The sequence below is a fragment of the Accipiter gentilis genome, chromosome 10, assembly GCF_929443795.1.
Source record: "Accipiter gentilis chromosome 10, bAccGen1.1, whole genome shotgun sequence".
Classification (NCBI taxonomy): domain Eukaryota; kingdom Metazoa; phylum Chordata; class Aves; order Accipitriformes; family Accipitridae; genus Astur; species Astur gentilis.
The window spans coordinates 18,659,632-18,673,843 of record NC_064889.1 but is presented as its reverse complement, the minus strand read 5'-3'; the positions used below and the strand labels follow the sequence as shown (position 1 = coordinate 18,673,843).

At 40.8% G+C, this 14,212-nt stretch overlaps 1 protein-coding gene across 1 annotated transcript in view; it reads left to right on the top strand.

Annotated features, from left to right (window-relative positions):
* The window catches only part of LOC126043745 (A-kinase anchor protein 13-like), a 130,494-nt gene that overhangs the window by 77,213 nt on the left and 39,069 nt on the right, over positions 1-14,212 (top strand). The window contains exon 5 of the mRNA XM_049812579.1: positions 7,500-7,647. Within this exon, the coding sequence (XP_049668536.1) occupies positions 7,500-7,647 (148 nt within the window). The remainder of the gene's footprint in view (positions 1-7,499; positions 7,648-14,212) is intronic.

The window sequence follows — 14,212 nt, the reverse complement described above, 5'->3', positions numbered from 1 at the left end:
AAGAAGTTACAGTCTGCAATTGTATTTTCCTAAGGGTAAGAGACTACTTTGCAAAATCTGTCTTTTTCATCACAGAGGGACTCTGCCGTTAACCTGAAACCTTTCGCCTGCAGAAATAATAGCACTGCTGTTAATTTAAAAGGGAAATAAATTTAGGTTTGGAGATTGATTTTATTATTATTATTATTATGATTACTTTTTTAAACCATTGGTGTAGTTCCTGTTGTCTTATTTCATATTTTTTAAAATTTATTTTAAGAGAACAAAAAACATCTCTGCTTCATGCACCTTTAAGATCAAGGAGTTTAAAGTCATTGACTATGAAAAAGGACCCAAATCTACCCCAAACTTGGCAGCTTGCCATTCTATTTATTTCTGGAGTCTCTCCCTGGAAGTTTTATCTGCAGGAGGTTGTAACACTCCAGCTGAATGACATCTGTCTTTCTCCATGCTCCTGACCCAGGTCATTGCCTTTATCAAGGGGGATATCTCCAGGTGAGGAGGGATTTCTAGAGCTGCTCATGTTCAGACATATTTCACAGCCCTACCTTTGTTTCTGGGGACTGGAGTTCTGCAGGATAAACTGCATTTGACATGATTTTTCTCCTAAATGCTCCTCTGAGTCAATATGTACTGGTGAAATTCTGGAGAAAAGGAGGTTGAGGGGAGACCTTATCGCTCTCTACAACTACCTGAAAGAAGGTTGTAGTGAGGTGGGTGCTGGTCTCTTCTGTCAGGTGGCTGGTGATAGGACAAGAGGAAATGACCTCAAGTTATGGCAGGGGAGGTTTAGATTGGATATTAGGAAAAATTTCTTCACTGAGAAGGTTGTGTCAGGTATTGGAACAGGCTGCCCAGGGAAGTGGTGGAGTCACCATCCCTGGAGATATTCAAAAAGCATGTAGACAAGGCACTCCAGGACATGGTTAAGTGGGCATGGATGATGGTTGGACTCGATCTTGAAGGTCTTTTCCAACCTAAATGATTCTATGATTCTATGAAATTAAGGATGTCTGTAATGACTGCTGTTATCTCGCTGTAACAGATAGCTCTGATCTCCTCCCATGGTCTGTTCCTTTTATATACGTGTGCTGGGAGCTTGTCGGGTAAACGGCCACATCTGCAAAAGGAGATGGATGTTTCAAGCTGTGGTGTTGCAACATGTGGGAGTGAAGTACGAGGAGGCAACTTAGAAGCCCTAATAATGTTCCCATGAGAGAAAATGCTCTCAAGATTAAGTGAGGTCCACTGACAAACTCACCCCATGCTAGGGCAGAGAGGGAGAGGACTCAGTTGAATGTTTTGAAGGTAGGACCCATCCCTGCATTCTACCCCTCAGGGCTGAGCTGCTCATCTGCTTCTGTTAACCTGGGAATAGTAGCCTGGAAGTGTTTGCTGGACATTGGTTATTTTCTTGCTGTGGAAGAGTATCCCTTGGTTTTATGAGCCAGCAGTGATAGTGCTTGGTGTCTGTGTTGCACCTGACTGGCTGGAGTGCTTAGTGAGACCTGGAAAGACTGGAATCCAAGCCTTTCTCAGTCAAATGGGTTATTCCAGGAGATGAGAGCACTGTTGTGTTTGCTCTAAAAATAGTTGCCCAAACCCCCATCTCCTTTTGCAGTCAGGATTCCGTGCAGCTGTGCCTGGTTTTGTTCTGCATGGAGATGTCTGTGTGTCAGTGTGCTGCGAGTGTCCTTTCCAGATGTGGTTCTCCAGGGGGTTAAGTATATGTTTACACCAACCCGAAGTAACCTTAGATGGGAGGGATCTTCCAAGAGTCTCAGCCGAGATGGGGACACTGTCTGGGAACAAAAGTTTAGCTGTTGATCTTGTTGTGTACTGGCAGAGGTAGATGGTAATGGATCATCGAGCATCTAAACAGTTACATTTTACTTTTTTTCTTGCAGGGTGATTTCTGCTACATTTTCTAAAACTGCATTGCAGTTGCCTTTTCCATCCTCCAATTGCAGTATTCTGCAATTCTCAATTTGAGGTGGAATTGTCTCAACTTTCCCTTTGATTTTGTCTAACTAATTATTGTTGGTCCTGTACACTTTCCAAAGAAAACATCATATGATTGAAAAGCCAGCTTTTCCTTTAAAAGCCATTTGGATGAAAAATACTCGGTGTGTTTGAACCACGATTCCCACTTCATTGATGGGGAAACTAGAAGCACAGGGATGTGAAAAGACTTGCCTCCTGCTGTAATTACAGCCCAATCCTGTCTACTCTGTGTTAAGCAGTAGCTGGGGTAGCAGCAAGTCCAACTGCATATAAAAATTAATAAATAAAGGTACCAATGAGCCTGAATTCCTTGAAGGATGAGGAAGAGACCAGAACTGTGATTTTGTGCTGTCCTCCTGGGTACAGTGTAGCTCTTGTGGGAGCTATTTAGAGCTTCCCAAGGAGGGGGGAGGGAAGTGTTTCAAAAGCATATTTCTCCTTTTGTGCCCCAACATAATGCAATAAGCAATGACCCAACAAGCATTCATGTTATGAATAGCGGAAACAAAACAAAACTTGTTACAGTGGCAGGTTATGTTTACTCATCTAATCCAGCCTCTTTAATAAAGCATCATAATGCCAACATCTACAACAGCTCTTAGAAGGAAGTATACTGGGAGGGATGTTTCTTTCCTTGCATGTGAATCTCTAACCCGTGTTAACCCATGGACGTTCCATTCAGTAGGATTGCACTGGCTAGGCTTTTCTTGCATGAAAAAACAGCTAGAGGTGGAAAAGCAGCAATTCTGCTTTTCTGTGTAGAACAAATTCACAATTACTGGTTGTTAGTGTTTTCTCATTAAAAGCAGAATGCTAAAGTAATGCTTGAGTGCTCCAGTATTGCTATCTAACACATGCCTCATTTTCATAAGTATTTTTAGACTATGTGTAGGGAGTTCAGAGTGGGTGGTTAGTGCATTAGATAATGTACTTCAAAATGCCCACTATGAACCATGGGGGGAAAACCAGCTTAGAAATCACATGCTTCAGCTATAAAAATACAGTTTGCCTCCTTTTTTTTTTTTTAAAAATAACAACTTTAAAATTTGTTAGCCAGCACGCTAAGGTGATAAGAATATTTTTCCCTTCACAGTCCATTGCAGAGCGATGTACCTGTTGCTGGTAGAACTGATATCCCTCAGGAAAAATTCCCCCCTGCCAGCTAAACTCACGTTTCTCATCCCAAGGTCTTGAATTCTACATTTGCTGGGGCTGTCCTCGTGGTCCCAAATGGTATCAATTCCCCAAAACCAGACAGATTTCCAGAGCCTGAAGTGGAAGAGAAAGATGTCTTTATATGCTTAAACCAATTATTTATTTTTGGAAAGTGGATAGTATTTTGAGCTAATAACATAAGAGATCTCAATTCTTTTGAGCTTAAAGATTTTGTTCGCTTCATCATCACTTCCAAATATTGCTGAGGTCATCTATTTAAAAAAAAAAAAAAAAAAGCCTTTGAAGGTAAATAGTTTGTTTTAACAGACACAGAAACCAAATCTGAGAAAGAAGAAATGATTACTCAAGAGTTGCTTGTACTTTGCCTACACACAATCCACATGCCTTTAAGTGCAGCATTGGAAAAACAAATACCTGAAAAGGTGGAGTTGTCCTAATGCCAGCAAAATATGCTGACAAACACGTGTGTTGTCTATCTAGTTTTGTTTTTTAGACCTAGTAACAGTATTTGGGCCTTTTTAGAGATAAATGCATTTCAGCTGCCTTAACTAAACCAAAGGTTCAGAGAGATGCCACTCTAAAATCTTGTTCTGAATTGTTTTATAGTAGTCCAAGGTCAGGCTTGGTTTTTCCAGTGCACCCATCCCTTGGCGAGGCAGACCTGCTTTCTCCCTTCAGTTTGAGGAAGGGAATATATTTAGAGAAAAGAGCCACATCCACCTTCTTTACATCCCATTGCAGCTATCTGAAACCAGAGATTCTCAGATCTGAACGAGGGAGAGGGTGACCTCTTTCATGAATGGACCAAAATGGAATGTTTTCATTTCCAATGGGCTTTAAGCCAAGTAAGTATTAGTCAATCCAAACTAGTTTTGAAATTAAATTATTCTTATTTGTTGGAGCATTCCAGGGAATGGCTTTGATCTGTCTGTACTTTCACCAAAGGGATATTGGCAGGCTGGTCTCCCATTTCTAGCCATTTGGGATGAAAGAAGGGTTATAATAACCACCTTGTGTGGCAGTGATACTGAACAGATGACAACTTTTGGACAATATTAAATGAATAAAGGTAAACATACTTCAATTAAAAAGTTTTTGGAGGCTGAATGCAATAGGGCTGTTGGAAAGTCCTCTATGTGGGTTGGAGGAATTTGGCTGCATTTGTAACTGATTTTCTTTAACTCCAAAAATGTTGGAAAGAGAGAGGATTGTTCTGTGCATTGTTTCCTTTTCAAATAAATATGTTGTTTGAATATAACTTTTTAAAATCAACTTAAAATTGGCAGTGGACAACGAAATTGTTAATAACTGGGAAGCAGAGGTGTGTTGAAGTAGGACGGTCATTCTTATTTAGTGCTTTGCTCTTTTATTTCTGGGATCTCAGATCACATCATGCACAGTGAGCTGTACCAGGCACAGTACAGCTAAGAGGTAGCTGAGATGACACTTGTAAGTAAACTGAAGTACGCAGCAACTAAGTGACACAGTATTGGTCTTGCTGGAGATATTTGGAGACAACTTAAAATTTCAAGTAAACAAAAAAGAAGATGCTCAGTTATCATAATAAGGATATTGGTCATTCCTCTTCAGTCTTTTGCTGGAGGGTCCTCCAGAAGAGGAGGAGGAGGAGGGAGCAGGATAGTGGACACCATTCCACCATAAAGAGCTACTTAGACACAGCTGAAGAGCATTTTAAATTTATATCAGCTGATGATAATTTGTGCTCCCCTTCGACTTAAACAATAACTGAAATAAACTGAATTAGAATATAAAGAGTGGAATAATTTGGTTGGAAAGGACTGCTGGAGGCCATCTGGTCTGACCACCCTACCAAGCAGGACCACCTTCAAAATTAGGTCAGGTATCTATATAAGAAATGTAGCCATCTTTTTTTAAGTCTCAGCTTAGATGGATTTCAGGTCATGTGGAACTTCTGGTGTTGAGGTTTCTTACGTGTATTTGCAAGGTTTTTATCAATAACAAAATATACAAATTAGCTTTTGCAATAACGCTGCAAATTAAATTGCTTTTCCTTGAAATATGAGTAGTTCACATGGATAGATAGGTGTCTTCTCATGCGCACTCTGTGCGGATTTGCTTTCCTTTCACAGAAATTGGACTAGCTGTACTTGATTTCTGACTTAAATAAAAGAAAAATCTCCTTTAACAGATACCACTTTAAACAGTCAACCCTGTTGATGAGTGTCCTGAAATGTCACCTGCATTTTCAGTCTATTTAAGTGCTTTGTATGTTCATGCCTTAAGGGAGGAACAGTTTGAACAAAGGCGGATATAAAAACCAAAGCACAAAGGGATTGTAGGTTGAAACTTCAGCTTTTTTTTTTTTGAACATCCGCTCAAAACTGGATCCATTTGCTTGAAATGGGATATTTAGTTTTCAACTCAGCATGTGTGCTGGTCATGCTTGAATTTAAAGCTTGATTTATTTCTTTTTGCACCTGTTTTTGTTTCAACACTGACTATACACAATATATACTTTTGCTGCATGGTTCCTCTCCCCCAGCTGGAAGTCTGGTCTGATATTATCACTTGAGACCTTCCTAAAATGTACGTTTGTAACTCTGCAACCTCTGGAAATGCAAACTAGACTCGCTGCTCCATTTATCTTTTTTGAATTAATGGTTTTCTTTCCTGTGTGTTGTAAGACTGACTCATATATTTGTTTTTAAGACCAGGGGCTGGTTGTGTACTGCACTGCAAAACCTTGTTTCTATCAAAACAAAGTGTAATCCTGCCCATGGCAAGAGGTATCAGACAGGCCAGATCAGAGGGGGAGAACTGGACATGAACTTGGAGGAGGAAGCTGCGGTGGGGTGTAAAAGGAGCCTGAGATGAGGGAGAATGGGGAGATGTGAGACGGAGTGTGGGAAGCGATGCTAACACAGCACAGGTGTATGGGAGAGCTTGGAAGTCTGGGATTTTTCTGCAGTATATTTGACTAAGAGAAGAGATGAACTGAGTGATCTTAAGGAGACAGTTTTAAATGAAATGACATGCTTATTCTATTACATATGCAAATAAGAATTATATAATCTGCAATAATAATAATAAAATCTTTTCCAGATTTGCAGCCTTAACCATATGCTCAATGTGATGGTGGCAGAGAGCTGGCTAATGCAGCTGCAGTGTAAAACTGGGGCATCCAACTGGTTTTGATCTTGATAGAAAAGAGGCAGAAGGTCACATCACGGTCTGTTGTCCTCAGTGTTGTAGTTTATATAATTCTTCGGGCAGATAAATGATGTATGGTGAGATCAAATGAAAATGCTTCACTTAGTTCTGTAGTAACTGAAAGCCATCTTCCTTCCTTGCTTTCCCTTCCCTGTGAAAAACTAAAGTTGGTGGATATTTCTCCTGTTCTTGTCCATGCAGGTGTACGAATTTCAGGTGTACTTACTGTATCCTGTGCTGGGTTAACTATGATAACCATGCGTGCCCTTTATGAACATAATTATTGCTGATAGCAAAGATGAGCAAAATGATAGAATATACTGATACTGAAACAAAGCCTCCCTAGAATTAAGTGGGAGTGTTCAGCCAACAGATCACAACAGATTTCTTTTCAGGGCTTGAAGAACTGCTGGTTTTGATAATGTACAGAGCTTTTCACCAAGGCATGAGCTTATAGATGAATGAGAAGAGCTACTGCTGCCTGTACAGCCACAGTTACTGTTTTTTTGGTAAGGAAGGTGGAAAAAAATCTCAGTGGATATGAAACTTTTTTATCTTTGTGTCTTTATGGATTGCAGATGAGAGATGTGTTCACGGCTTAAGTTGGTTACACTGGAACTATAAGCACAGCGTGTAGCTTGGATGGGAGAAATGTGAAAGCTCAAGCAAGGTTTAGGGAATTTGTTAAAATTTATGAAGAAAGGGGCAATTCTAGGCCGCTATTCCAATTCTGTTGTTTTAGCTATGTGTATGTGGGGGGGTACATACATATATGTGCACACGTATGTATAAAAAAACCTGTGTGGGGGTATATGCTCATGTTTGTCAGACTTGGCGTGACTTGGCGTGATTTCACCATGTTAAGTTGCTATTTTGAATATACCCTTGAGACTTCTATATATCTCTTCCTAGAGCTGCACTCAACATATTTTCTAGCTGGTTGGCTGGCTGTGATGCTTAGGCATGCTAAGGATGACTTGCATATCTGAAAATTAGGATGAGCCCTGAGTCATGTGAAAGGAGTGTATAAACAGGGAGTAGGAGCCTTGTAGGTAGAGAAGTTTTATTTTATATGATGTGGGTCTTGCAAATGTAAACCTAACCTTTTTTCTTGTCCTTTTTCCTAGGGTGACTCTGTTATTACAGTGCAACTGACTGAGGAAGATAAAGTTGAAGATGATGTAGTTTTTTACTTGGTCTTCACTGGGTCAACTGTCCAACACTGCACAAGTACGAGAAAGATTAATCCTGGGAGTCTGGAGACAATTTCTCCTGGTAAACAATTGCCTTTTTTTGCATATCAGTGTATCAGTCTGTGAAATTTGGTTAGTTCAAGTGGACTTAAATGTAATGCTGTTTTGTTGGTTGTGTTTTTCCTCATTTACACATTCAGAGAGAGTAGAACACATAGTTTGGATGACTGCTTATGTCTTTTTAAAATGTCTTGCTTGATTTCGTTAGAATTATATGACTCTGAGGTTGCAATTATTTAATGTGTAACTATGGGATTCTAGTGTAGAAAATACACAGTTATGTTTACATATAGTAAAAGGCTTTTAAATGCAAGCAAGATAATGGAAGACATGTTTGTCAGGTTAGAGATGCTGTTGTCCAAATGATGTACAGCCTGGTAAGTCCTAGCTACAATTAGGATCTGCTTACCTCGGTGAGGTTCATTGCTGTAGTCCTGGTGAAATACAGCCCTTTTCCCCTAAATCCTGTCATGCAGATCAGAGTCAACACAGAGTTTTTGAAACGCTTGCAGTGGCAGGCAATGTAGGTGCTTGGTGCCATCCCTCCAGCACGGCCAGTTCAGACAGGGTGGATTTTCACGTTAAAGCCCACCACTCTCTTTAAGCCTTTGTGCCATTAACAAAACAAAACAAATCGGTGCAGCATTTTCCTTCAGTGACTTCAGGACCGTGGGAATAAGCCTGTTCCAGGCTGCGGTCCTTACCATTAACCTTTCATTCTGACTTGTTGCTATGCAGCACATTGATACTAGTGTGAGAAAAACGCCTGACATTTTCACTATGCACAGTATTGCTTAAGTGATCAAGTGTATTTCATGGGTTTGCCTTTTTATCTATCTTGTAAGTATTGTTTTATGAGAGATGCATGTGAAGTAAAATTTGGGCTAAGGAGTTTCTCCTCCCGGGAATGAGTGGCTAAAAGTTGGCCACCGTATTTTTTCATTTCCTCCTCCTATTGTGCTGTTCGAGTTGTTCAGTTGGCTTGGGAGGAGAAGTCTTTTTACAGTTACTGATGACTGGAGCCCTGTGCAATCAATTAGATTAGTGCTTATTTTCTCCCAAAGGAGGGAGAAGAAGGGGTGACTCCTTCCCTGCTTTTGTGTGGCAGGCGCAGGGCTCTGCCAGCACCGCTTGCAATGACCTCATCTCCCCCTTGGGACCGTGGCTGTGTCGCCAAGAAAGGAACTGAATAGCTTCAGTGTTCCCCTTCAGCCCGTGTGGGAAGCGGCAAACTTGATGGGATTTCCGGGAGGGAGTGATGCTTTCCTATCACCGCTGGCCCTGACGTCTTTGGAGCAGCGGTGGATGGGGCTGGCGTGGTGGCTGCCAGACGGTACCCAGGGTGATGCTCTGGGCTCTGCCTGTCCTGCTGGCCCCAAATGTAACTTGAGTCACTGGGGAGGGCTCCCTGGGGTTCGTTTTGTCACTGTTAGTGGGAAATCTGACACCGTTTGTGATTCAAAAGGAAAGGAGGGAACTGTTCTCAATTGTTCCTTTAGTTATAATGGGCTTTTTTTTTCTTTTTCTGACCCAGTAGAGTCCTGATCTTGCAGTGTAATATGCTAGATAGGGGTAGCTGCTGTCCCAAAATACAGCTGGTATCAGGCAAAGATTTAGCGGACCTTTCAGAAAGGTAGTCCCATTCCTGCCAGATAGCACTGTCTGGGGCCACAGTGCAAGGGAAGAGGTGATATCTCACATGTAAAGCAACCATTTTGATAACACCCTCTTCTGTGCTCATACCTCATTTTGGAAAAACTACCTGAGAAAAAAAGACTTCAGTGGTGAAGGGGTTACTGGGGAGAAGCAAAATGGGAAAATCCAATTTTTTTCATATCCTCCGCTGACACCGATGCATTTGTCCAGTGTTGCTTCAGCACTGACTACTCTGATTTCACTAAGAGCATGACTTATTTCAACCCAGCTCTTCCTCCTCCTCCTCCTCCTCCTCCTCCTCCTCCTCCTCCTCCTTCTTCCTGAACTCAATAGTGAATCTGTAATCATGTGTTTACACTGTATATTCGGCCAGTTGCCTTGGAAATGGTTGCGGTGACTCAGAGCTGGCGTTATTTGACCTTGCTGCAGGATTAGCCGTGAACAAGAGACAGTGTGTGGGAGACCAGCCCTTGTTTAAACATCTGAGCCCAGGCACTTAGCAAGTGCTCTGCAAGGAAACTCTCCCAAACAGCTTGTAACCAAAATCTCATCCTTCACTTCCAGCTTTGAGCATCTTTCTTTGTCCCTGCAATGCAAGATGTGTTGCACATCCCTGGGATGAAGGAAAGGCTGATTCACTCAAGAACATACCGAGCCTCTCTGCCTTCCTGCCTTGCACCTCTTCTGCTTCTATTCTGGGCTTGGAGGCTCTGCCTTAATCCTCATCCCAAGTCCTTAGAGTTTCATATGGTCCCTAGGAGCCTTCACATGAAGTCCATCAGGGGCTGGGGTGAAAAGGGTAACCATAATTCTGTTAAAGCTAATGTAAAAACAAAATCAGATTTTAAAAAAATTTTCTTGACTTTGTCAGTAGTTTTGGTGATGTACAGAAGCATAGAAAACAGAAAGAGAAATTATTTAATTATGTTTGCTGCCAAAATTAAGTAGAATGTTTTAGCAAAGCTTTCAAAGGAAATCACATAAAAAAAACCCCGCCTCAACAACATAAGGTGGTTTTAGATGAGAAATTAAAAGAAAATAGAATGGAAGTATAAAATGTCAGAATACCTCCTAAATTCTCATTGTGTGTGAAAATTCTCTATATCCTGACTTTACCTAAATAAAAGCTTACAACTGCAGAGTCAAATGACTGCTGCATTTTACGTAATTAAAAGAGCAATCTGCCTCTTTCTTAGGCTGTCTTTATCATCAGCCTTAAACACTGAAAATATATATAGTTAATAGTACAATTCAAATGTAAGCTTTTAATTCTGTACATAATAAAAGAAAGGACTCCTGATTGTAAATTTATGGGAGCAGCTTTTTTTACTTGAAGATGTGGCTAAATGTAGATTTGGCAGTCACTCAAAGGACAAAATGCTTATCTGTATTTCTGCACTTGCTCTGAAGGATGGGATGGGGTTGTTATCCTGCCCCACTATTGACTGTGTTAATTTAAGGGAAATAATTTCCCCTTGTAAGAAACAGATTCTCATCTGAGCTGATCTGTCATAACTTGAAATATTCAAAATAAGCTACTGGGATACAAGAATTAGGCAGTAGATGATGCTTTGTGTGCTTCTAGTAGCTCTTTTGCCAGCCTAAGGACAAACCAGGTTACATCGTCTAACTAAGCTTCTGAGGCAAAAGGTACCAAAAACTTATTGAACTATTGCTTTACTGTCACTGTTACAATGCTTCAATTTATAAATGATCTGGTTCAAAGTCTCTCTAGTTGAAGTTTTCCTCAGTACCAGCGGCACTCTAATTCGCAGAACAATTTCAAATGCTGTCTCATCAGATACCATGTTAAAGTCCGTCGGCATGGCAGAGAGAGGTGTAATGGCACTGGATGTTGCTTGAGTTTGGACATCATTAGTTGAAAAAGCTTGGTTGCTGGAGTTTGGTTATTAAGAAAATACCAAAGGTCCAAGCAGAGAAGGATGCAGAGCGATGGTATCAGCTCTGCTCCTATGGCTAAACTATTGTTGCTGCTGAAATTGTATTGTTGGGGATGGATGTGTCCACTTAACATCACGTGCTCGTCCTACTTAGTGTTGGTAGTAAACTAAGCTTTTCAGCAAGTCCTTATTAGTCTTCTCAACATCTCTGCAGGGTAAGGAGGGTAACTGAGACATTGAATGGCCAAGCAGATTGCATGTGGTAGTGTAGAAAGTCTGCATTAAAGCAGGGAAGTGAAACTTTGTTGCAAGACAGCAGCCTCATTGCCTGCCTCTGCTGCTAGAGCAGCTTTTCCCCCCAATGGAAAAAAAACCCCTAATAATAAAAAGCCTCAAATCATGATCCGGCAAACTAACTAACAAAAGAAGGAACAACCTCACCCCTGTCCACATGAGTCAGAAGCCCTAACCACAGCCTGCTGTGGGCAGTGGAGGCATCTCGGCGTCAGGAAGCTCTTGGGCAGATTTGGGAGAACATTCCTGCAGGAGAAAGCTCACAAAGTGAGCTGGTGTGCTGGGAACTTGAGTATTTGTGCAGTGCATCTAGTGCAAGTTTGTGTGTCATCACAATAACGGCTCTATTATTGGGCACAAATTTTGCTCTGCGTTTAAAGATGGGTGTGTAGTATGTGGGAGATGCAGAAGAGCTCAGTGGAGGAAATTTGAAATGAAATTTCAGATAGGGAGACACAGTCCCATACTGTAAATCCAGAGCTGCAGCAGCTCCTAATCAAGCAAGTGAAGGGTAAGAAATACCCTGTCTATAAGCTAAGTCACTGAAACACTAAGTAAGGTAATTTTGTGAGATATAATTGCCTTTGTGTGTGCTGTTGCAATGTGTTGTATCACTCTGAGCCCTTGCTCTGTAATACCTAAATCATGTTTCTCTTGTTGGTTGATCTCAAAAGGTGCAGGATTCTTGTATGAGTTTCAAAGGGGAGGAGGAGCAAAATTAGAGGCAGAAAAAGGGCCTGAGAGACTGCCTGCCTGCTGGTAGCTGGTTGCCAGCAGTTTCTACAGGGCTGAAACACTCCCGTTTACTCCAAATGCCTTGACTCACTGGGAGTTTTCTCTCTGTGCTTAAGCTAACTAAGGTAGAGAAGCAGGTTCGATCTTTAACTTGTTCTTAATTCTGTAGTTCTCAGGTTTTTGTATTTTCTTTCTTTCTTACGTTCTTCCTGCTAGTTAAAAGGATAGACTAAAATTAATTTCAATTTGCTTGGAAATATCTTCACTTCAAACTTTTCTTTTACTGTGAAATCCTTTACATATGTTCATGCTTTATTGTCTTCTACCACAGACTGTTTTCCCCTAAGAAACAACTTTTCATAGAAAAAGCTGTATTTTATGAATTACAATCTTTGTACTGGTAGACGAAAAGGGTAAACAAGTTGCATAACAAATGACCACTTGGCAATACCAGTTGTGGATTTGAAAATACTCTTAATTATGAAACAAAAAACCCCCTAAAATAGAATAAAACAGTGTAGCCAAGACGACTTTTTGCAGTCCATCCTCTTTGGTGTACTTAATTGCTCTGGGCAGTGTAATTAAAAGGAAATGATTCCAGTTCTAGATGACATCAGTCACAGGAAAAAGTGATTGAATCTGTATAAAAATTATTTAAGGTGTAATGTGTGGCGTCTACATATCTATAGATTTTTAAGGCATCTGCAGTATAAAGGCCTTAAAAAAGTCTTTCTACGCTCTCCATATTAATAGCTGAGGGTTTAAAAGGAAAAACAAAGGCTCTTGCCTATTGCTGGTACTGTGCCTATGTATTTCATAAGGTTTCCTGTGTTGCAAGAGTGAACACAATAACTGTGTAAATCACACAAACATGCTTCAAATATGGGCTCTGATTTTCAGAATCAGAATTTGGGATTTCTGAAGAAGAAAAAAAGCTCTTGTCACGTGGCTCTAGGAGATCCTTTGGCTTCCCTGTCCACAAGCCACCAGATGGCAACATCTCTTGGATGCAAATCCAAGATACTCCATGAGATTTGCTGCATTTGTTGTCTGGCTTTCCTGTCCTGCTTAAATCTCTTCATAAGACCTCTTTCAACCCAGCTCCACCATGGTAACTCAGAGGATGCAATTAGCACTGGAGTCCTTAGTCACCTAGCAGGCAAACCCAAACATGTGCTTCCAGCAGGGCTTTAAATAGCTGCCCAGGCTGGGGGCCCATTGTTTGATAGCTCAAATGTGAATTCTGAAAATAGGAGGTTTGGACAGGATTTCCACTTTTAGAGGAGTAGGAAATGAAATCATGTTTTAGTAAAGCTCTGTTTAGGGGTGTTTTGTCTCCATGTGCACCCTGTTTAACAAGAAGAAGTCTGAAGAGTTTTGCTGCTGCCTTTTTAACCACACCCCATATCAAAGACACAGGTACCAATTAGATGCATAGGTCTAAGGCTGTACATTAACTTGTCTGCTAATGACTTAGAGCTCAGAAATCTCCACCTTTTCTCCTGCTCATTGTTTTGTACGGGTATCGTGTAGAGGAGGGAGTGCTATCATACTGATGTATCTTATCTCTTCAGGGATAAGTACAGAGAGGCCAGAACCCCATGTTTTCATTTTTTGTTCTTGTGTCTTGCCCAAAGCAAGCGTCATTAAGTGGCCCAGTAAGGAATTCTTTAGTTCAAGAGTTCTTGTCTCATTTAAAGTAATTTTTAACGTGTGGTTTTACATGAAGATGAGGAATTTGCTTTATCACAACAGAAGCAGTCACTGCACCCATGTCTGCATAAACTGAAATAGTTTTTTAATTTCTGTATTTTTCCTGCCACACATTGGCACTTCTCAAAACAGCTAGAAGTAGTGAATTGTTTCCAAGCTAAATTTAAAGTAACTGAGTAGCAGAAGGAGAAATGGGGTAAAATGCAATGCAGGAAGAATTAAGGGGTGGGTTATTTTACTTTTATCACAGTTGAGCCAGCATATAAATGACCTGATTTTGTACTGTGG